Source organism: Uloborus diversus, chromosome 8 (assembly GCF_026930045.1).
Source record: "Uloborus diversus isolate 005 chromosome 8, Udiv.v.3.1, whole genome shotgun sequence".
Lineage (NCBI taxonomy): Eukaryota > Metazoa > Arthropoda > Arachnida > Araneae > Uloboridae > Uloborus > Uloborus diversus.
In genome coordinates, this window is record NC_072738.1 from 2,963,537 (window position 1) to 2,989,299 (window position 25,763).

Below are 25,763 nucleotides of genomic sequence, written 5' to 3' on the forward strand. Positions count from 1 at the left end.
TTGCTTGAATTAATTAGATGTTTTATTTGTTAACAAACATAAAATGGCAACAGTTATTAATTTTAAATCATTGCGATAACATTTCCGATTATTTCCCAAAAATTAAAATTGTGAAATAAGCAGACGACAGTATTACAATTTATCTTTCTTAATGTTGCATTTATAAATTTATAAAGCTATTTTTATTTACAAAAAAATCAGCCCCCCCCCCCCCCCCATGGAGCGATTGGCGCCAAAATTGAAACAACGCCTATTTGCAAATAGATTCACATTTATTCCAAATTTCATCCAGAACATAGCATTACTTCTTGAGATATGGCACTCACAATGACAAAAAAGAACATTCGATTGGGCCACCCCCTTTTCAGCTTTTGACACCAAAATAAAATCAGCTAATACCCTCTAGGGGCTACTCATCGATAAATTTTTGTTTGATTCCGTTCATTATTTCTTGAGATACAGCAGTCACAATTGACAACAAAAAATGTTCTACAGCTCAACTTTCGCTTGAGCTATTGACACCAAAATTGAATCAGCACCTGTACCTGTTAGGGGCAACATATGGACCAAATTTTGTTTGATTCTGCCAGTTACTTGCTGGGGAATAGCAGGCACTTATAAATCAAAAAACGTCCCATTGCTCCAACCCCCTTGGAGGAATTCGCGCCAAAAACCAATGGGCACAAGTTCACATAGCGGCACATATGTATACCAAATTTCGTTCGATTTCATGCGGTAGTTTTTGCTGTAGAGCGGCCACAAAAAACTGGTCACACACAGAAGTGACACACACACGGACACACACACAGACAGACAGACAGACATTTCCCAAAAATGGTTGAAATGGACTCAGCACACCTCAAAACGTTCGAATCCGTCAAAATTCGAAAGTCGAAAATTTGCACGAATCCAATACTTTCTTCTATATATTAGATATAGAAGAAAGTAAAAATCTCATTATGTTCCTAATTGATAAAAAGTATATTCTCTCATCTTTTTTCCAGTACCTACCTAATTTAATTATTATTATTATTTATGAAGATTTTACTATCTGTAATCCTTTATGAATTGAATATTTTAATGATTGATATTGTATTTATCCTAATCTGTTCAATACGAAACCCATAAAATATACAGTGGAGATAAATTCTACACAGAAATTATGACTTGGTTGAAATGTGAACCTAAAATATGGCTCGCTGTGGCAGCAAAGTTTTGAATGCTCTCGGGCCAGTTTTGGTCTGCAGGGCACAGTTTGGAGATCCCTGATTTAGATTAATAAAAGATAGTCTATCAGGAAGGTTAGCATGAAAAAATTAAGGTATTTTCTCACATTTCTATCATGTATATGTCTTTTTTAATAATTATTGAAGTAACATTATCATTATTATTGTCATTTAATGGCAAAGGTCTTAAGCACATTATAAGCAAATGACCTTTTCACCAAAATTTATTAATTCCAAAACAAAACATTGAAAAAGCTTGTCAGTTTTCACTCAAATAACCTACACAACATTCAAATTCACATTTGTCTCCTAACTGGTTGCAAATCTTAATGTTAAGAACCCATGAAATTTTGCAAATTCATAGATTGTCTTACATTTTTATGATGCTCTTATGAATCCAGATAAATTGAATTTCTGTAATTATTCCAGGACACCTGAAAATCTGATGTACTCTAAATGGCAATTACCTGATGCTGAGGCAACCCACGCGAGTCCAAGAGTTCCACCAGAAAAGTCTCGGTATGTGAAGATGTAGGCTAAACAAAAATCATCGTGGTTGAACTGAGAATTCAAATTCAGAAAATTGGAAACATCTATGTTGGGAGAACAAAAAGGATTTGCACGTTTGTTTCGTGCTTCACAGACCCTGGTGTCGTTAATCTGAAAGATTTTTAAAAAATGGTGAACAAGAATTTTAATAATTTTAAGCATTCATTTGCATAACTGTTTTTTGCAAATAATACAACACATTACTTGGCACTTCTCAATATAAAATTAGTCAACACAATGAGTTTTCCAACTAATCTCTATCTTAGAATTACCTCAACAAATTCTCTCAAACAAACTGCAAAATATTTTTTCTTTAATTATACAAATAATGAATACATATCTGCTCAATTTGAAATCTTAAAAAAAAGTGTAGTTTAGTATCAATTTCATTCATGTATCTTTAAAAACATTTTAAGTTGTTTATTAAAAAAAAAAAAAAACATATTAATCATTTGCGAAATGCGTCTTCCTATGCAAATTTTACATAAAGTTTTCTCATTCACCTAACTTTAAAAAAGAATTTTAAATTAAAAAAAAAGTCTAATTGTTTTGAACAGTGAGTTTTGTTTTGAGTAAATTTTATAGTTTTCTTATAGTCAGGACTAATAATAAAATAATACATTTAATGATTTTTTAACTAACATTTTTTAATAAGTTTTAATACAACAAGCAAAAATGTTTTCCTTAGATATACTTTGAATTGAACAATGTAAACAGTATTTCAAATTTAAAACTGACTCAAAAGAAGAACATTTAATGCTATAATCTTGTGGGAACTAGATTACTAAAAATTAAATGAGATCTTTTGCTATAACACATTCAATTTATAACAAGTCAATGTCTTTTTAATTTTAGATACTTCCTGCCAAAATGCAAAGTCAACTTGAATATTCTATTGAGGCTCAGTATGGAAATTAAGTAAGTAAAGTATCGAAATTCTTCAATCAATGAACAAAAAAATATGCAAGTAGTAATTTTAAAAGATATTTGTTAGTAGAGTTAAAAACTAGAGGCACATTACTGATTCCATTTTCTCACCATTAAAAAATAAATACTTAAATTAATATTAGTTATTAGGCCATTAATATCAGGAGAAAATTAGCATTTCAAGGTAAATTGTAGAAATTTCAAAAACATCCTTTTCAAAAGGCCATTTATTATTTGATTTTGGAATTGACTTACATAAAATGAAATTTAAAACACAGTCACTAAAGTTACTTTTGGCGCAGTATAGCCTATCAAGGCTCTAGCGCCATAAAATTCAACATAACTAACTAGCTAAATTTACTTCATTCTTGATAAGTTACTGGAAATATCCTTTAGTAAAATTAATCTTGAATAATAATTTTATTAAAGGATATCACAGAACTTTTGGAGAGAAGCTTACATGCTCTAAACTTTCTCAAAACTGTCTTGAATAATAAATTCTGCAAGAAAGAAAAAACAGCAGGGATAATAAAACAACTACAGTAAAACCCCTCCTAACGGACACCCCTCAAAGGCGGACACCCCTCTTATATGGACAATTTTTAATTCCCCAGTTCCAATGCAAATAACACTATTGAACCCCTGTCCTGCGGGCACCTCTCTATTGCGGACAAAAAAAAAATTGTCCCGTTAGTGTCCGCATTAGAGGGATTTTACTGTATAAATATTATCATTACCTTTATCCTTTGAACTACAAACTTGATGCCTCGAAAGCCATCAAAATCTGTATTTTCGTAGATGTGGTTCACAGCCTTGATGTGCTGTGACACCAAAGAGGTGATCTCTTCCCGAACGTTCGTGTCCGACAGTTCGTAATTCTTTATGTTGTCCCATAGGAATGTGTCCGTCTGGATGTACAGCGAACATGCCCGCTTCTCGGATGAAGTTTCTTTCATGGAATATGAGGTGTATTGTTGTGCGTCTCGAGTGTATATGTTGTGATAGTTCTTTGCAAATGTTGAGCTCCTCTTCCTTCGAATATAGTTCTAGAAAGGAAAAGGGACTTTTACAGGAAGCATGTTTAAAACAACAATGCTGCCACAGGCAGGTAAGGGGCAGTGACTGCAAATTTCTCTTTTTGCATTTATTGTACGTTAGCTTTATTGTACACTAGCGATACCCGCACGGCTCTGCCCGTAGTAGAAAATTAAAAGGGCATTTGGTACGCCTGTATATTTACAAATAATGGATCATGAATTTCTCGCCAAGATGGCCATCTTCATTTGCTTGCCTACATTACGGTTCCATGTTATGATAATTGAAATAGAATTTTCGAAAAATCACTTTGAAGTGCACACCCCCATGCTACAAACTAATTCTGTGCCAAATTTTGTAAAAATCGGCCAAACGGTTTAGGTGCTATGTGCGTCACAGAGATCCGGACAGAGATCCAGACAGAGAGACTTTCAGCTTTATTATTAGTAGAGAAGTTTTCTTATTTGGTCTCTGCTGAAAAAAAAAGCTTGAAATAAACATCTCAGCCCAACATTTCCATATTATTAGTATTGAACCCAAAATGCATTCCTTCAAAGACTCATTTCTGCCGTTTACTTGCCCACGACAGAATACTCTAACATCACATATTAATTACTAATTTGCTTTTTTGGATAGAAAGATTCTTCAATACGGAAATTAAAGAAATGTCTAAAGACAATGCTTATTCCTTGGGCTTAAATAAAACGGTAACAATTCTGCTGTATTGCGCATTAGTGAATAACCCATTGAAATCATTTGACAAGTTTTGTAGACATATGGCATTTAAAGCCAACTCTACAGTGTGAAATTTCATATGTTTGTTACAACGTACCTAACAATGAGAGTTTCAGACAGGGGCATGCACAGAAATTTTGGGGCCCATTACAAATGACTTTCCCAGGCTCCCTCCAGATTTTTTACCCTTATATTTCAAGCCTAGTTTTGAAAATATTGGCACTTTTCAGGCTCGGCCCTGGGGCCAACAGGTGTCCCCCTTCCCTTCATCAAACGTAACCCTTCGTATCATCAAACAAAAATGCAAAATTATCATTTTCCTCCATTCAAGGGAGAAAAGGTGATAATTAAACAGGGGTCTGGCCAGAGGATATTTGGGTCCGTTAAGGGACCGCTCACAAAAATCCGATCAACCAAAACGGACCTTTCACAAAATCCCGATCAAACAAAACAGACCTTTCACAAAATCCCGATCAAACAAAACGGACCCTTCACAAAATTCTGATAAACAAGATTGGATCTTTCACAAATTGTTTATTGAAAGAGCAAATCTGAAAGCAAAATAACGCATATTTCTGTGTATAAACCGATAATTTTTGGAACCTTTTTTTTAAGTCAAATTAGAGGAATCAGCTTATACAAAATCGGCTAATTTTGAAAAAAAAAAAAAATCGGCACTCTTGCGATGCTCCTGCAAGCGATAAATAATTGCTACAGCCAAATAAATATAATGGTTGTTTGTTTTATCACAGCTAATTAGCGGTGGTGTTGTAAACTTTTCTGAAAAGGCATTGGTAAGCACTTTTCTCCACTCATGATTTAATAAACAATAATAATATATATCTGCGAAATGAACTTAGAACTGCAAAGGAATAGTAAGGATGAGGAAAAAATATGATCGCTTCAGATAGGGTTACCAGCTTCAAAATTATCACCACTTATCGTCTGGCTTTAAACCTTTACAATGACTTGATTAGAAAATATTCTCATCATTTTGCCAGCTTGTCAATAGTTGCGTTTTTAAGGTGCGGTGCGATGTTTAATTGTTATTTTTGGAGAAAATTATATTGGTTTTGATTTTTCGATGCTAACAAGGATGATTAACTTTAAATAAACTCTTTTAATTACCGTTTTTTTTCTTTAGATGTCTACATTTTGAAAAATGCAATCTTTTAACATCCGATATGAGAATCATATTTTGTTCTTTTTTCAAGCTAACTTCGCTTTATTAGGATTCAAATAAATGAAAAGTCTCTTTATTTCTGTTAGAACTCTCATTTCAAGTTTTTAAAGCAAAATTCCTTTTTCTGTTATGAGTCAAAAATTAAAAGCTGAATAGATGGTTTATTTTATTTTATTATTTTTTGGGTCAACTGTGTCCACAGATATTAATGATATGTTTATAATAAGACTCTAAAATGCAATTTTAAAATAATTTTATCAAAAACATTTCTTTTACAAGCCGTTTTTATACTTTTGATGCCTTCACTTTGAGAATTGCGATCTCTTTGCATCCGCTATAGGAATCCGATTTTACGAAATTTTGATGATTATTACGCTTTGTTAAGAGGTAAAAAATTGAAATATCTTTTTATTTTTGTTAAAATCACGGAATTTATAAGTTTTAAACGAAATTCTGTGCTTTTTAAGAGTGTCTTGGGTCAAAAAGTTGAATGCTGAACCCTATTCTAAATTTTATTTTATTTATTCATATTTTTGTTACAATTATTTTAAGTACTGTACAGAAATATATCTAGTATAATTTAACATAATGTAGAATGGTAGATAAATATTGATACTTGAAACTGCAATGCCCCCCCCCCCCCCCCCGCCAAATATCAGAAAAAAAATCCAGAATGATTTTCTCGACGTAGAAGAGGAAAACACTCAACTTTAAGTTTAATTGATGCCGTTTGTGCCATCTCTAAATTCTAAAATTTTGTTTTGACAATTTTTTTTTTTTTTTTTTTTTTTTTTTTGCGAAATTTTTTGATTTTTCACAAAATTAATTCATTTTTCACAAAATTATTTGATTTTTCACAAAAAACGGACCCTGTGAAAAATCCTGGACAGACCCCTGTTAAAATATTATCCAATGAAATGTTTTGTTTTTAATTATTAAAAACGGCAACACAACACTAATATTTATGTACAGTTGAACTCGGATAATACGAAATGCTAAAAATTCGATGACTTGTTCGTATTAGACGTTATTTGCATTAAACCGGAATATATAAAACTGTGGGGAAAAAAATTAATATCTATCACATCTATATTTTAAAAAAGAATTTCTACTACTTTATTAGTTTTACTAAAGCACACCTTGTAGTAAAATTTAACATTTTTGGAAAAATAAACTTTACAGTGATGGTAAAAAAAAAAATTGCATCACCTGCGCCGCAAAGGAAAGGAATATCATCCCAACTGCATTCAACATACAGTCAAGCATCCCGTATCCGAGATGATTTGGGGATGTATTTCTGATCAAGGAATTGGTGGGCTTCACTTTGTGCAAGCAGGGATCAAAGCGACCAAATGAGAAAAAATAGGATATTTGCAGAAAAAATATAGGACACATTTTGAAAAAATATAGGAGTTATAGGACGCTAAAAAATATATATATATAATGATTAAAGTTTGCATACACATCATAAAAACACATCATTTTAGTGCCATTGATGGAAAAATTATATGTACATAAATTTGCATACCCCATTGATTTTTCCTACTATCACAACACAAAAATTTAAATTTCTTATGCACACAAAAAGAAGTAATATTATGGAAAAAGACAATTTATTTCAATTTAAATTGAAAATGATCTAGCAAATTACACAGAACTGCTTGACTCTTTCTGAGCAGCCTTTAATTTTTTTATTCCAGCATCTATTAATGCTTGCCCTGCCTCAATGTCTGTCATTCATTTACGTTTGAGTCCTAATTTTAATTTAGTATTTCCTTCATCTATCACTGACTGAGCTGAACTAATGATTTCTTTAAATCCTTTCAGTTCATCTCCAGAAGATTTTTTTGTTACATCATTCAATACACGTTGTACATTTTTGTTTCTTCTTACTTCTTCTAGATTTTCTTTTTCTTTTTGGTCCTTATATTTTTAGTGTGCCGCTTTGTAAAATTGAATAATTTTTTTATTAACATCAACGTTTTCCAAAGGGTGTTTTACTGAGTCTTTTATCACTCTGAGACCAACAACTGTGTCTAAGCTCATGTTTGGTTTGTCAGCAGTAACAATTCTTTTGTTGACCGAAAAGCCTCTCTCTACAGAAGCTTGACCATGAGAGAAAGTGAGGACAGCTTTTACGAGTTTAGTCAAATTAGGGTAGCATAGCTTTTTATTTTCATTTTTCAGGTTAAAAATGACGTCCCAATATTTATCAATGAGGTTGTCTGCGACATTCTCAGGAATATCATCGTCATTAATGTATATGCGCCATTCATCAGTAACTTTGTCAACACTATCTTCAAATATCACTAGGGGTAACATATTACAAAGCCTCCTAATAACTGGCAATGTTTGCGTAATTGCTTCTTTCCTAATGATAGGATGCAACACTTGCAAGTAGTGCAACAATTTATTTTTTATTGGCAGATTTTTGGCAAGATGGTCAAAAACAGCGACATAAATGTTTTTGGCATCGAGGAGAAACTCATCTTTTGTTTTATTCCCGACTGCATGCCATGCTTTTCGAGCATGTTTCCCACATCTATTGCTTTTAAGGGTAGACAATCTTTTTTTGGATCTACATCCAGCAAATTTTCTCCAGTTTTCCCTTTAAGTGCTTCTTCTTTGATGAAGCGGCGCATAACTTTTAATAAAAGTTCACACAACTCATCATGCAAAAGGTGAATAAGTGTGTTCTTTTGCTGAAGAAACTTTAGTATATCGTCAAATAATGACCCGACACTAATTAGGAAATGCAAATAGCATTCCAATAAAGGATGTCAAAATTTTCTTGATGCTTGCATACCTATCTAGTTTTAATAATGAACTTTTTTGTTTTGGAAGATCTTCAAGGAAGTATTCCTTCAAAGCTGGCAACAGCTGCATCATCCGCTCGCATACTGGAATTAGAGAGCCAACGGTTACTTACAAACCTCAATACCTTGGAGTATTCACAATCAAAACACCCAATTTGTTTTTGTAAATCTTCTTTCCTAGACGGAAACTTCAATTCCCACCACCGCATTCCAATGGCAGTGGACGCTTGCCGATCTGCACATAAAGCAGAGAAATCAAGAAAAAATTCGGCCGGGGTACCAAAAATATAGGATTTTTCTTTGAAATATAGGATTTATAGGAAATATAGGACGGTTTTTGACCTTTTTTGAAAAATATAGGATTTACAGGAAATATAGGACGACTTTGATCCCTGTGCAAGGAACAGTAAACGCTCAGGTGTACATTAGCATTTTGGAGGAGAAATTGCTTCCTACTATCCGGGATCACTTTACTTCAGTTCCAAACGTGATTTTCCAAGGTGATTCTGCTCCGTACCATAGGGCAAACTGGTAAGTAACAATTTAAAAACCTTTATCCTGCCATTAGACTTAAATTGAAATGGGGTTAAGTAATTTTTTTTCTCTAAACTCACATGCAGGTTCAGAAATGGAAAAATGAGCATGGGGTCAACAGTTTGCTTTAGCCCGGAAACAGCCCGATCTACGTAAACAATTATCGGATTCCTGCTGTTAAATGTTTATTTCATAAGTTTTGCAGAATTTCACATACATTCATCGTTAATCGGTCGACCAAAACTTCTCACATAATCCCATTGTTGTGAAAATGCAAGGGTGATGCAATTTCTTTAACCAGCACTATATATCTAGTTATTTTTAGGTTATTAAATTTCGCCATTCACATATCTCAGCGTTAAACAACACGAGTCATTATCGAAGTTTTCTGGCCGCAACCCATTCAACTCAAAATTGTACTAAAGTTGCACTTCAGTGGACAATGAAAGACATACAGTTTTAGTTCTAACCAAATTTAAATATGTGCATGGTGTTTAGTCTGTATACAAAATGATTTACTACACATTTGCTGATGGCTATTAGGCTTGTACAACCATTGAAAAAACTGAATAATTTCTAACAAAACACTTTTGGCTTTCAATCATGATCATTTTTAGTGAAGAGCTCAGATACTTTTGTTCATCTTAGTCAGAACTTGCATTTTAATACACGTACTATACGTGAAATTTTTTATGTAATTAAAAAGTAAAGTGATCAAAATGTTTGTTTTAGCCGTGATTTCGTATTAACCATGGTCATATTAAGATAGTTGAACTGAATTTTGTAATTCTCTTCCATTTTTTATGAAATGATTTACATTAATCTTTTTTACTCATTCACAAAAAAAAAAAACTGTTTGAAAAAATTCAGGAAAATATTTCTACTTTTTTGAAAAGTTCTAAGCTCCATCTCTGCATCAAAACCAGGGTTCATACTCAATTTGGATAAAAAAAATTCCATGACTTTTTCGTGACTTCTTAAAAATTTTCATGACCTTATTGTACCAAGAGAATAGTACCATTTAATGGCAAACTTACCAATTTTCGGAAATAAGCTTCATAAAAACTTTTAAGTGAATGCTACTACCGCATTGGAGCACTTACTTGTGAATGAAAAAATATCAGTGCACATTGCAGAAACTAATAAATTATTCTTGTTTGTATTTAGCATATAAATCCAAGTAAAGTAAAAATATAGTGAAATGTAATACACTGTTTAAATGTCTAATAAATATTTAATAAATAAGGCAGAATAGTAATAATGAAACAAAAATTGAATGAGTCATTCTTACTAAGTTTCCAATAATAAATTCACTTCATAAAAAAATTGCCCTTTGCTGCCAATAGTGCACAAATCACCCATGTAACTTGACCGTATATTTGTTCATTAAAGTAAAGCCACGTTTTTCAGTAAATTCATTTTTCTAAACCAGATATTTCAGCTGGCCACAATAATCAGTTTTGTGAGCTGTATATTGGGCATCACTGTTTTAGAATATTAGTATTCCCCTATTTTCATTTTCTATTGCCTGACTAAAGTCTTCAGTTTCTAAAGCCTTCAACATATTGAGATAAACTCTGATGAAATTATTATAAATTATTACAAGTAGTTGAAACGAACTCGGATGCAATTTAATTGCACTTTTTGAGGGGGCGTGGCAAAATCAAGAATGTGCATACTACAGAATGAATATAAAATATAAGAAGTGCTGAAAATGATGGTGAATTCAAAATTAGTGATGCCTCAGTAGTAAAACCACATTATGAAAATAAGCGAGCGGCTGTTACAGAAGCAGATGAAATTGGATTCCAAAACTCGGATCTGTTTTTGATATCGTTTAATTTACATGCAATACTACTAAATCACTCAATATTTCTAGCGCTCTTTTAGATATTGTTATTTTCTTACTACCCAAGACATTTTTCCATGACTTGAAATAAATTTCCATGACTTTTAATGAAAATATTAATTTTCCAGGTCTGAAATTTGTTTATTTTTTTCCATGACTTTCCAGGATTTCCATGACCTGTACAAACCCTGCAAAACTCACCTCGGAAGAATCAAACTCCTCCTCTTCTTCCTTTGGCTTTTGTTGCTGCGAGTTTGGAACAGCAGAAGTGCTGACGTCCTGCATCCACTGCAAGATTTTCCCGTTGGCCCCACAACCACCGATGTGGCTCTCTCTCTTCTCCGCGTAGGGATCCACCACATCCTTCTCCGAGTAGATGATGGAGTGATACGGCTGATCGCTCAACCCGTACTTGTGAGTCCTCTCTACGTAGTAAGTAGAGTTGGGAGTGTGTACTTTCCCTTCAAAGATTCCACTACGGATGGACCCATACACCAAGGTCCCGTGCTCCCCTGAGATGGAAGAAAATATTTTTTAACATATTAGATTGAAGGGTAAAAAAATAAATAAATCTACATAATTAAAACAAATATATATATATATATATGTGTGTGTGTGTGTGTGTGTGTATGTTCCCTATACAAATCCATAGTTTACGCCAGATCTCGATCAAATTTGACAGGGAGGTACGTGGGCACCCAAAAACGAAAGTTGGGGAATTTTAAATCGGAAAATTATCATTTGCGTGATCTTATTTTAAATTAGCATTCAGAAGGTTTTTTTCGACTGTGACTAAATAAAATTTTGTTTTTGTTTTGAGGTACAAATTTCCCCTTTTGATTATTATTTGGCGATTTATCTTCCTTTTTTTAGAACTTTAGTTGTATTTATAGAGGGTTGCGATTAATTTATTCGGGAATTTTTGATTCGAAGTTTTCTTTCTTTAAGAATGATTGTTTGGACGGCAAATTTTAGTTTTTTTTCCCTTCTAATTAAAACCTGATTGTTGAACATGCGTCACTTGCCATAACTTTTATTTTTGAGGTAGACCATGCAAAGCCGGGCAATGCAGCTAGTAAATAAATAAATAATTTTAATTCATTTCAGACAAATTCAAATTTTTCACAATCAAAGTTTACATGAGAATCTTTCAAAGAACGTTTTGTAGAATAATAAAATCATGCACAAATGATTTTACCTCTAGACCAATTGCATAGTAGAGGAATGTAAGGCAAAGGTTTTTTTTTTTCTCCTTTTAATTTGCCTATTAGTTAATCTTTCAACTACGTAAGAGCGTACTGGGCAAAGTGAAATAGCTCATTTTACTCACTTATTCGATTATTAAATCACTTACACATACTCATTTATGAATTAATTCATTTCCACTCCTTCATTTAATAATTCACTTATTTATTCATTCATTTACTAATGTAACTTTATTTACTCATTTATGTGGTAACTGTTTGATTATCTACTCATTTATTTATTCATTCCTTTATTTACTTAAACATTTGATGAAAAATACAATAATAATGAATTAGAAAATATTTCATTAGGAAATATATACTTTTCACTTTGCCCCATGGAAAAGAAGTAACTATTTTCCACTTTTTTTTTTTTTCTTTTTTTGAAGATACAAGTTTGTCGCCAAAAACATAGAATAATGTTCCAATGAAAGCTTTAGTACACAATAAATTTTTCTTTATGTATAGTACTTTTCAAAACAAATTTGCAATTTGTTCATTTTAAAAAAGGTAACTTAAGTTTTTCACTTCTTCCAACATTCCCCTACCTGAGTAAATAAAAGTAAAAGGGCACAAATAATGGTCCTAACATAGTTCAAGTAAAATAACAGCTATCTTCAAAAACCCTATGAGAAAACGTTTGCAAAACACAAAAAGAATAAGTTTAGGCCTTCTAAACTATACTACAACAAAACACACATGTTTGCATGTTGCAACAAAGCAACATGCGCTGCAGAAAAGAAAACAAAAAAAGCAAAAATAAGATGTGGGAAAATTTATCATCCTCAAAATATAAAAATTAACCCCTTCAGACCTGGTGTCCAGTATACCGGACATACACTTTAAACAGCTGCTAATCATTTAATAATTGATTTAATTAGTTGATTTTTTTTTTTTTTTTTTTGTAGTTGACACTTTACATTCTACTTATTATAACCTGTGAAATAATTTTTCGTTTTGGGATTGACAACACTGACATATAAGGATTGATAGATAGAGAGTGGCTCATTTTTCCAACCATGGATTTTCATCTTTAAAGCGAGGTTTTATTCGTGATTTTTTTAAAAATATATATAACTTTTAATTAATCGTTTCAAACGCTTATATTATGTTTTATAATTGTTCGTAGAACATTTTATAATGCAGTTTGTTCGGTATTTTATCGTTTTTGTATATGAAATATTGATTTCAAAAATATAAGTCCGGAATATTGGACGTGTCATAACTCTTAATTTTTCTCCGACAACCTCAAAATTTTGTCTATAAGATACCCTTTACCATAGTACACTGTGTACTAAATATCAACATTTTTGGTCCAATATTTCATAGTTCCGACTGAAGGGGTTAAGAAAAAAAAACATAAAGCAATGCGTCATATAACTTATCAACCAATAGCAACACAACAAAGACGGAAGGACCTTAGGTTCACTTGACACATAAATCAATGGATCATTCCACTCTACCTACCAAAAAAGACAACAGAGTGAGAAACTTAAATTCACACCCAAAAATGAAATCAGTAAATCAGTAAACAATCTTGAGTGCTCCATAAAATACAACTTTTAAAGCAAAAGCTAGTTATAGGTTTAAAAAAAAAAAAAAAAAAAAAAAGCACAAGTTTTTAACAAAATATAGCAAACGGCTAGTTTGAAGATTATAGTGAAATAGGGAGGATCAGGGTAAAAAAAGTGCTATCACACAAGGAAGTTTTGAGTGCACCTAAAAATAATTTTTTATTGTAACTTTAAAATAGAATTTTACAGTAAATCCTCTTGGTAAGTTTTGCTCTTCCTGGCTTTTTTATTTTCACTTTACTTATATTTTATCACAAATCATTTTTGATCACTTATCTTTGAATGCATTGATTCCACATTTAACTTGCAATGACGCGAAAGTGTTTAAGTTAAACACGTAACCTAGAGTTTTCATATTGCATTGAATATTTGAATAACTTTAATGGAAAACTAGTTTCTTCCTAATTTTCAACTGGGGTCAATACATTTTTATGCAAAATGATTTATTTTAAAATTCAAAAAAATATTCCTTAATTTAAAAAGATACTACTTTAGGAAAAATGAGTTAGTTTGCTGAAGTAATAGCTATTTTAGAGTGTCAATTTTTTCAAAATTATAAAAACAAATGTAAGAAGTTCTCTTACATTTATTTTCATTATTTCGAATAATTCTTAGCATGAGCTTGTCTTTAATTATTACATAAAATTTTAAATCTTTTAAAATCTGTGTGAAATAAAAACATTTCACACAGTATAAATGCAGTAAAACCTGTGAAGTTGACCACCCTTGTGAGTTGACCACCTGTCTAAGTTGATCACTTTTATCAGGCACGAAATTAGCCATTACAAATACAAAAGTGACGACCAGCAACAGGCTCTGGGCCCAGCTAGACTGGTCCTAGTCAATTTACAATTCCCAGTGAAGATCTTGGCCCTCTTAAAACTATCTACTCCCTTGCTCATTACCACCTCTTGCGGTAAGCTGTTCCGAGGTTCCACTACCCTGCTAAAATAATAATTTTTCCTAACATCGATGCTAGCCTGAGATTTAAATAGCTCAAAACAATGACCCCTTGTCCTGTTTTCAGTGCTAAACTTCAGCCCCGTAACATCTTTCATTTTGATAAATTTAAACAACTGAATCATGTCCCCTCGGTCTCTTCTTTGCTCAAGACTTACCATATAAATCAAGCTCTGTAAGTTGATCACCTGTTTAAGTTGACCACTAAAGTAGTGCATCGCAAGTGGTCAACTTACACAGGTTTCACTGTACATATATCAGTCCACAGGAGTACACTGATTTGGAAACAACCAAGTTTTAAGCCAAATCTATAAAATGTTTTGTTGAGACCACAAAAGCATTTTGAAATACCTTCCTTTTTCACATCTAACAGTGGCAAAAAATTAAAATCTGAAATTAAACTCCCGATTCAAGAATGCTGTACTCAAGATTCAGGTAGACTTTTTTCTCATTTTTAAACTAGTTACTGCTATTAATAACTTCTGGGTCTGCCGTCTAAAATTACTTAAAGCAAGTTCTTTTCAAAGTTATGGATATAATACAAAATTAACATTTTACTCTGATCTTTTGAAAAACTATTATGGGGTTCAATACCAAATATCCGGCATGTAAATCACACAATTCATTAAAAATGCATACCAGGTATGTGTCCTTCGTACAGATGAGATATATCAAACTTTTTGTTCTCTCCATCAGGTGTTTCCACAACAAAATTTTTGGAAAACACAGAAGTGTCCCGCTTCATGCGCAGATGAAATTTTCTAGACAAATACAAAAAAAGTTACTTCATTAATTAATCTTACTGCAAACAAAAATTAAAAATTACATAATCTCAACATAAAATAGAGACAGAGTTAGATGTTTTTCTTTTTTTCTTTGGCGTAACATTTATACAGCAAAAGAACAATTAATAGCCAGCGAAAATATTCATAGTACACATTTGAAAATGGCACGAAATATACCAGTTCAATTAATTAGTTAGCTTGGAAAAAAGCATTGGTTTAAATAATCAGGTCAACTTAAAAGCTCAAAATAAAATATTTCGCCCAATCCAAAAAAAAGTGGACATGAGGATGAAAATTCAAATTTCATTCACAGGGTTCATACCCTTTTGGTTAAAAAAAATTCCCTGACTTTTCCAGGTTTTCCAGGTTGTTTTTTAGAAAATTCAAGGTTACTCGCTTTATTCAAAATTTATGTTTAAATAGTAATATTTTCAAAATAATTAAAATTGTTTAAAGTAGCAATGCAGAAGAACTGAAACTTCTCCCCTTAGATTTAAAAAGAAAAAAAAAACTTGGAATTTTTTTTCCCTTTGTTTTCTCTGTCAAAATTTTAAGTTTTTTTAAAATATTTTGTTCAAAATTGTTTTAATTTGTTTACTATTTGTTGAAAACAGAATACTTTCAACTTATTTTAGCGTTTCTTTGATGTCACGCGTAATATTATAGCGTTTTGCTGTAGTCCTGCAGCAACCTTTTAGCATCCGCTTTTGGTTTACAATACTTCTTTTTATTTTCTTATTAGTAGGTTCAAAGCTAAATTTCAATATAAATATGATTAACTTGTTGCATCGATCGGCATACCATGTAACGCATAGTAACAAAAATCAACATCCGCCAATCATAGGCCAATGCAAATAATCTTTTTTTTTTTTTTTCACATATTAAAGGACTCTTACATTAAAATTTCAAATTTTCTTTTCCAGAAAGTAATAGTTAATTTTCAAAAATTCATAACTTATTGCATATTTTAATGTTATTTTCAATAGTTCACATTGATATAAACATCCAATTCTGTTTCTGGAATTTTAAGTCTACTTCCATTGTGCAAACGATCAAATATGGCGACAAAGTGAAAAATTTAAAATAATAAGTAGATTTTTGGATTTGTAGTATAAAAGTAGTAATAAATAATCAATAATCCTTAAAAAACTACAATAAAAGCAAAATAGTCAGTATTTAGCACATAATAGTCTAAATCAATTAAAACAAAAAAATGTTATGAAGATTAAATTTTGCATTTATCCAGAAAATAATTACAAATTATCTGGAAAAAAAGGCACAATTTGTGTTGTTTTCAATAGTTTGCACTGCAATTAACATCCAGTGCCGTTTTCGGGAACTTAGGCACTTAAAAAGTCTTGTGAACTTCCATCTTAGGAATGACCAAATATGGCGGCTTTGCCCAAAAATAATAAATAACTTTTTTAATTTGTTGCATGAAGACAATTAAAAAATAATAAATCTTCATGAAACTATAATTCATTGAAAAGTTTTTATCACATTTGCGTCCAAGGCAGTGAGGATATAATCTTATACTTCTGTTTTAAGAACAAAATTTTTCATTTCTCAAGAAAATTTTAAATAATAATAATAATAGAAAAACAATTTGCAGACCATTTTTTGTTATTTTCATCAGTTTTCAATTAAAGAAAACATCCAATTCTGCTTTGTTTTTAGAAACTTAGACATTTTAGGATCGTATCTACTTCCATCTTGTGAATGACCAAAGATGGCGACTACGTTTCACACGTAGCTGAAATGATTTTCCGATCAAAAAAAAAAAAAAAAACGATTTTCCCCGATCGACCCTCCCATCTACAGGTTGTGCTTCCGAAGCAGTAAATTGTCTTCTCTCCTGCTGAGTTTGTGCATAATTCCTGTTCACCTGATTTTTTTTTTTTTCTCTTGGGAACTACTGAGAGCCAAAAATGGCGGCTGCTGATGATTTTTTGGGTCGCCACTTTTTTTATTGCTTTTAAATTGTTACAATTTTTTTTAATACATCGATAAAAATGAAGATTAGATCTCATAAAACAAAATTCCCTGGGTAAAAATTGGGAAAAGAAAAATTTTGGGGACACATTTGGAAAATTCCCTGACATTTTTGACTATGTCATTTTCCCTGATAATTCCAGATTTTCCCGGAGCGTACAAACTCTGAAACGAACAGAATGGTTGTGGCAACCCATCTAAAAGTTTAGGCAGTAAAAAGAAATGCGTTCCCCTCACTGACTCCATGTAAGGAAATCTTCGCTCTTTTGGAGCATTTTTCGTTGTGAAAAAAAAAACGTTCATTTTTCGATTGCAGTTTTTAAGTGCCAGCGTCGGTTTAGATAAAAATTTACAATTTTTTTCGTGAAATCACAATAAAAACGAAGACTAGATCTCATGGTACTTAATTCCTTGGGAAAAAAAATGGAAAAAAAATTTTTGGAGGACAAAATTTGAAAACTCCCTGACTTTTCCCTGACATTTTTGACAGTGTTATTTTCCCTGACAATTCCCGGTTTTCCCGGAATTCCCGGAGCGTACGAACCCTGATTCAATATGGTTGAAATTTTGCATACACACTGTTAAAAGTATACTATTTCATATTTTATTGAAAAAAAAAATTTCATTTATGTCATTAACATTCTTATTTTAATTACTAAAGTGGAACTATATCAGTACGAACTAGACTGCACCAAAACTGCTTATGTTGCATGGTCTATTACAGCTGAACAAATAATTCTAGAAATCTATAAAGTTTCACACATAATCTGACATTCATTAGCAACAGTTTTTTCCTGAAGAGAAATGTCTACTAATCTTCACTACAAAAGGTAAGCATATTTAATTATTCTTAATTATTGTGTCACACCCGCAACAAAAAAATGCATTTATATTTCCACAGAAAAATTTATTTGCCTAAAAGTTTTGAAACTTTGTATTCTAAAATAGCTTACTAAAGTACTTTGAATAACAAACAGAAAAAAAATTAATTAATGTTTTAATTGGAGTTATTAAGCGTTGCGGGTGTGACGTGTTCCTGTTGTGGGTGTGACATTTAGTTAAAGTCACACCCGCAACATATTTTTAAATTAAACACAAATGTAATTCTGGAATGCATGTAGATGACAGCACTAATGTTTTAACCTTTGGCCTAACCTTTGGCCTTTGACTTATTTGTCTAGACCCCAGTTAATTCAAAATTAGTATCTTTAGAGCATGTGCAGTTGATTTATTTAGTTTGGTATTCTATATTATTGGTTCTCCTAAGAAACATTTTTGTATTTCTTGATTTATAATTAAGGCAACTATTCAATAAGGTAAGATTTGTTTTTTTTTAAATAAATTTTTAAAAAACCAAAACAATATTTTATCTTTTTTAATATATATAAAAGTGTATAATTTTGCTTTGAGCATTTGACTTTTTCCCCCTTTACTTTTTAAAATAAATAATGTAATATTAGGTACAGATTATTTTTTACTTCAAATTCAAAATAAATATAAAGAAATAATAAAAATAGTAATGAAACTTTTATTAAAATATTTATTAAAAAAAACTTTGTATAAAATTCTGTCAGTTAAAGTTTTAAATGAATCAAAACTTAATGTTTTTAATTTCTTTTGGGGTTAAAAAATTCAAAGAACTTCAAAAAAAAAAACACGTTCAACAATATATTCTGGGACTTGTAGTGCTATATTTATTCACTTTACATTTTTTTTTTTTTTCAGAAGAATGAACAGCACTGAAAGATTCCGAAATCATCGTAAAAAGATGAAAGAAAACTCGGCTAAATACTCGGAATATTTTCTAAAAGAAAGGGAAAGAAACAAAGCAAGAATAGAAATTACGAAGAAACTACTTTATAAAATTATATCTGTGGCCATGAAAAAAAGGAAAATGTAGAGGCAAAACCAGAATGAGAGGCAGAGAAAGTGTAGAGAGAGAAAGAAATCTTCGACAAAAGGGGCCACACCATCTCCAGCTGTAGAAACGGAGTCAATGGCAATTTTTTGAAGAGCTCAAACCTTTGGTGATGCAATCCATAGACAGGTACAATCTTCTGTTAATGTCATACAACCATAAAGACTACAACATTAAAATTGCATGGTCATACTTTGCAAGGACTCATAGATAAGGAGCTGTGGATGGTGTTGGTGCGGTAACAAAAAAAAATAGTGTCACTTGCCGTTCTACAGCTTAGAGCAACAGTCAATTCTGCATCGGATTTTGCCATTTGAGCAGAAAAGGCTCTTAAAAAAATCAGAGTACTTTATTCTGCGGAGAGCGACATCAAAAAAGATGTTGCAAAAATGCTTCACGCACGCTGCTGCCTTGTACAAAGCTATACCAAACTTACAATCGGTACACCATGTTGTACCGATCGATATGGGTACAATTCAAGTGGCAGGCACTAACTGCAGAAAGTGCACTGAAGATAGTTTCATTGCTGCCTCAGTCGGAAACAATCTCCCTTGGTAACATAAATGCTATTGGAGATTTTGTAGAATTAGTTTTGTTTTCTACCTCAAAAAAAAAAAAAAAAGGTCAATTCAAGCAAATAGATGGAGAAGACATACAAGTAGAATACTTGGAAAAAAAAAACCTTCAGAACATGTATACATCTGGCCCAATCAGTCAGACATATCATGGGAGAAACAGAACATTGTAATAAGAAAACTAACACCCCCTGAAATCATCAATTCTAGATTGGAAATGAGATTTATGTAAAAAAAATTTCCTTAGTTATTTGCAATTTCTCTTATTTATTACTGTGCTAATCATAAAATGTCTGATTGATAACTATTTGTGTATGTTGTTATTTTATTGGCCACACAAGTCACACCCGCAACGGCAACTTTGAATATTTTTTACAGTGAAACTAATTGAGTGAGTATCTAAATTTTTGTATAGAATAATTAGTTAAGTATTACTGTCTAACATAAAAAAAACAGTTCGATCAGTTGATATAATTCACAGAGTTTTGAATGTTTTGATCGCAAGGTGAAAATGCATATCCTTTTTATGTCACACCCGCAACGGGTAGAAATTATTTTTTTTAAAAATAAATAAAATATCAATCAACTTGCAAATTGGCATCAATGTACCTGCAAGTAATCTTTATTGAAAAATATAAAAATTGAAACCTATACTCTAAAATATTTTTGCCGATGACTAATTTAGTTAGTGTAAATGTCACACCCGCAACTTTGGATTGGGCGATTTTAAAACATATACTTATACCTTTAAGATACTATCTCGTAAATAATAAATATTGATTTTGCTATAATTTCAGTTTAAATAAAGTTTTTTTTTAACTTTCTCAGTCTAAATTATGAAAAGGATACGCAAACAATTTACTATACACTTTCTTTAAATCCCTACTTTTAGAACAATTTATATGAAACATAGATACTAAAAAATAAAAAGAAAATATATCAAATTAGAAAGCTAAAAATCCCTAACTCTGATTGTTGACCTCATATTGAGATGAACTTCATGGGTCAGAACACATATAAAATTTGAAAATATCGAAATATTTTCAGATGATATGGGAAACATTAGGGAAAGTTGAAAATCCTTTTATAAAGCCTTTCTTATGAGCTGAAATGGATTGCAAGTATTTTATTTGTTAACAAAAATAGAATCTGGGAAATAGATAAAATTTTTAAATCACTGAGCTTTTTCTCCTTGGTGATTAACAATGGCATTATTACCAATTGAAGGTTTAGATTGTATTTATAATCTGCTTTAAAAAATGGTATAACTCAAGTTTTACATAACTTGGAAATTCCAAAACATTCCTTCAGATGCAGAAAATGTTATTATCTCCATTGGTACTAATATGTTAATGGTGTATGTTTTCACTAGCAAAACTGCAAAAAAGTTAACTATTGAGGCTTTTAATTAATATCTCTGGCATTTAAAGTTATACAAACATGAGTCCCAGATAAGAACAAGCCTCCTGTCTAGCAAAAAAGGAATTAATCAAAACTGGTTCATCCATTTTAGAAACTACGTTGCTACAGACAGATAGACAGACATATCAAACTTATAGCCCCCTTACTCGTTGTGTCGGGGATTAATAAATAAACATTTGTCATGAAAAGAAAAAACAAAAAAAGATACAGAAGCATCAATACTTCTCATTGTTTAATCACAAGAAATGCAAAAATATACCCTTTTCTTAAAAAATATTGGCTAGCTATGAAGTCAATTAGCATATGGATTGAAAAAAAAAGCATACTTACCTTTGGTGAGCAAAAAAGTGTAAATTAACATAAGAATTGGAATCGGTAGAACGCTTGGCACGGAGATGATTATCATGAACTTTCTTTGTATTATAATGCAAGGGTTCATAATACTGTATATATGCATTGAGATTTTGAGCTGCAAAAAATGAAAGCTTTTATAAAATATTAATTTATTAAAAGTAAACATATATTGTTTAGTAAGTATTCCCAATTCACAAAGCATACAGAAATTATCAAAATAAAAATAAGACTATACACACAAGTTTCTTAAATTGGGAGTCAATGTTAAAAATAGGAATTCAAATCTAGGCTGGAGTTAGAATGGTATTCATAAACTTATTTATTAATAAAGTAGTATACAAATCAAAAAATATAGTGCATAATGATACATTACTTTTGTTTCACATTTTAAACTTTCACAAAAAAATTTGATTTGTCACAAAAAATAAATAAATAAAATAACATTCACAAAAATAGGATTATCTGAAAAATTATGAGCAGACCACTGCTATAGCTTTAATTTAGCACCAGAATTATGGCAATCTTCGTACATCTAGAAAAATATGGAAGGGGGGGGGGGGGGGTCATTTTGACCTGAGACGAAATCTGCATAGTTCCCTACATAATGTAGCACATTTAAAACTTAGATTAAATGTAGTTTATATTATGAAAGGATTCCGGGCTGTTGTGCCGTGGTCTGAGTGTATATTCTCCAAACGTTTCGGCTGCATCTGCGGCAGCCATCCTCAGTGGTTCCGAGTTCGTAACTTCCAGGGAAGAGACTTCTTGGCAACTGATGCCAAGAAGTCTCAGTTGCCAAGAAGTCTCTTCCCTGGAAGTTACGAACTCGGAACCACTGAGGATGGCTGCCGCAGATGCAGCCGAAACGTTTGGAGAATATACACTCAGACCACGGCACAACAGCCCGGAATCCTTTCATAATATTGACACCGGCCGTGAAAGCCTTCACTCTTACATTAAATGTAGTTTGTTTAAAGAATGCAGAGATTTTAAGAATGTATATTAAAGCATTTAAAACACCCTCAAAATAACTAGCTGTTTTATTTGCACTTTATAAACTAGTGACTAATGCTCTATTTTATGCACAAAAACATTATAAATGCTTCAAGTTCTTGCAATGCTTGAAGCGTCTTTTTAGCGACGATTTGAATTCAAATGAGACAATCAGCGACGGGCTCTGGCTGGGCACAGCTAGAGCCTGTTGCTGATCCTTTCTCCTTTTTGTACCACTAATTGATGCAATGTTAAACAAGGTTCATTAACAGCAGCAAATATTTCAAAGTCAATTTAAGTTATAATAAGTAAAATACCACCTGTTTTGATCCCCCCTAAAAATGTATGTGTTAATGCTTTAAGAGAATATGCAAGACATGACTTTTTTTCTGATTTTAGTTTGCCGAACAATTCATTACAGTCTAATGTTTATCAACTGCATTAAATTTTGGCAAAAGACTGGCTCCAAATAAGGATACAAAAATGTGAAAAATTTCAATTATTTTTAGGTGTAAGTTCGACTACAAAACATATTGAAAAAATAAATCAATTAGTTTATTATTTTGAGCAATAAAAATGAAGAAAATAAAATTGGGCAATAATTTGTCCTGGATGTTTTAGCATTTGTTTACAATGGAATTCACAGTTTTAACTACTTTGGATTTAAAATTTGTATCATCATCAGCAGTGCAATGGAGAAAACAAAGGCAACAGAATCCGGAATTTCAGTTCCTGTTGCAATGTAACAGCCTAAATGGAAAAAAAGAAAGTGTAAACAATACACAGCTTTTGGCAAAACATGCCCAAACATGAAAACTCTACACGTAAACAAATACATTCAATCAATGGACTAAATAATGCAGCTTTCTTTTTAAGTTATGACGATTCTAGGAATGTATACAAAGAGGCGATTAAAGACCAATTGTTGTTTTAAACTTCAGCATCAATATTTGATTGAATGACTAATGACTAAGCCTTATTTGGTATTGACAAGAATCGGATGCTAAGTACAGTTCGAAAAACAACAAAAAGGAAATGCAAGTGTGAGTAGCTAAAGCATGAAAAATAGAAAGATAAGCTTTAAATTCCTCGTAAACAACCATAAACTTACCACTTTGTACAGCACTCCATGTAACAAAGGGGAACATGTAAAGCAAAGTAAAGACTATCATTCTTCATTGATGAATATTAAGTAGATCTCCGAACATTAATTAGTTCTCAACTAAAAGCACATCTATATCTTGCTGTCAAAAGTCCATAAAATTTTGGTAAATAAATTAAGGATATCCGCATCACTAACTGCACTACACCTTTCCAGGGTTGCCAGATATCGATAGTGTTGTTAGTGCTATGTCGCCAAGTAACATTGCCAAGAACGTTGCCAAGTAGCCTCTTCGATTTGCAACATATCGCCAAAAGTGAAAACGAAATTGCGCGGAAACCCGTTTTTCCGACTGACGAATCACGTTTCAGAAACAAGACCGAAGGCGAAGGTGTTCCGGATTTCTTGAAGCGAGGATGACGAATCTTGAGGAAATGCGAATAAATTTAAACGAAACAAAAACAAGCAAAGTGAAGCAATATACTATAGTGGATTTTGTAATCAAAGCTTTTTTTGCCTCAGTTACGCTGAAATAAATGTAATACTACAGATTTACTTTCGTTACAATGCAGAAATATTTTGAATCGCTTATGTCCTCAAAAATATGTATTTTATTTTTGTCAAGCAAAATGTGTCATATCTGCTCTGGGTAGCTGACAGATAGAGAAGAGCCCAAACAGCATTGAATCTTAGCGCGATATTGTAATTTGGTTGACTGAAGGATAAGACTGGCTCACAACATTTGCTGAAGCACAGAGGGGATACATTTTGACAACATTGGCCAACATTGCAGTCACAATCTTGAGCCATTATTGCAAGCTGACCAATATTGGCGTTATGTTGATTCACTAGTGGCTCACAATATTGACTGAAGCTTGGAGGGATGCATTCAATATTGCAGGGGGGCCCACTTGGGGGAGGGGGGTCAAAGCGCAGACTGCGTCATTGAAATTTATAGGGAGGTGTTTGGGGGATATTTTTCTCTTTTTAAGGGGGGTCTTGCTTGGGGGGGGTATCGCAGTATTTTGGGGGGTGTCTTTGCTGTTTGAGTGATCGGCGCCTATTGGCAATTCTTGATCGTACTCTTGGGCCATCATTGCATAAAGATTTAAAGCCAATAGTGGATAAATCACGGACAGACTGGGTCCTCCAGAGCCCAGAGAGCGCCAACCATGACTCCCAAAGGGCGCGAGGAAAGAAAAAAAATAGTGCACGAGGGAGACAAAAAAAAAAAAAAAAAAAAAAAAAAAAAAACAAAGACGCTCAGGTTCACGGGCGAAAAAAAAAGTTAGGAACACAAAAACGAAGGACGGGGGGGGGGGGACGAAGTCGCACAGAGCAATAAAGAAGGAGCAAAAAAAAGATAGAAAAATGAAGGCGCACAGATTTATTTGAGGGTCCAAAAAGAAACAAAGGTGCAAAAGTTCCGGTGCACAAATAAAAGAAAATGAAAAAAAAAATAAGTTTGAAGGCTCAAAAAATAAATAAATAAATAAATAAACTGAACGACGCGCACAGGTTATTATTATATACACTGCAGGCCACATGAAATGCAACACCAAAAACAAAGGTTAACTAAGGTTAACCCACTAAAGGCAAAGGCGCACCCCCCCTAAAAAAGCAAGAAGCCCCTAAAAATGAGTAAAATACCGTCAAAGACTCTCCCCCCCCCCCTAAAAATTTCAATGGCCTAGTCTGCGCCGTAACCCCCCCCCCCCCCTCCAGGTGGGCACCCCTACTAAAGAACAGTCAGAAAGAAACGAAATATTATACACCTTATGGCAACATTGATATTTGAAAGAATTACAAAATGAAAGGAAAAATTTATTACTAATAAAATCCCAAATGAATGGAGTACCCTTTGAGCCACTTCTAGATTTAATGTACCAGGTGATACAGGATATGGTCGAGCTTTGAGGCATAGTAGTCTCGGACAATGTCCTACGTCATCTCGTACCACAGTTACTGTAAACGCGCCACTATCGATCAA

The 25,763-nt window shown here is 32.3% G+C and overlaps 1 protein-coding gene across 1 annotated transcript in view; it reads right to left on the reverse strand.

Moving 5' to 3' along the window:
• LOC129227340 (disintegrin and metalloproteinase domain-containing protein 10-like) overlaps nt 1-23,843 on the reverse strand; it is a 67,173-nt gene extending 43,330 nt beyond the window's left edge. The window contains exons 1-6 of the mRNA XM_054861883.1: nt 23,783-23,843; nt 21,655-21,793; nt 15,272-15,393; nt 11,056-11,366; nt 3,440-3,748; nt 1,694-1,886 (exon numbers count right to left, since the gene is read on the reverse strand). Of these exons, the coding sequence (XP_054717858.1) occupies nt 1,694-1,886; nt 3,440-3,748; nt 11,056-11,366; nt 15,272-15,393; nt 21,655-21,793; nt 23,783-23,843 (1,135 nt within the window). The remainder of the gene's footprint in view (nt 1-1,693; nt 1,887-3,439; nt 3,749-11,055; nt 11,367-15,271; nt 15,394-21,654; nt 21,794-23,782) is intronic.
• Nucleotides 23,844-25,763: the final 1,920 nt, after the last annotated feature.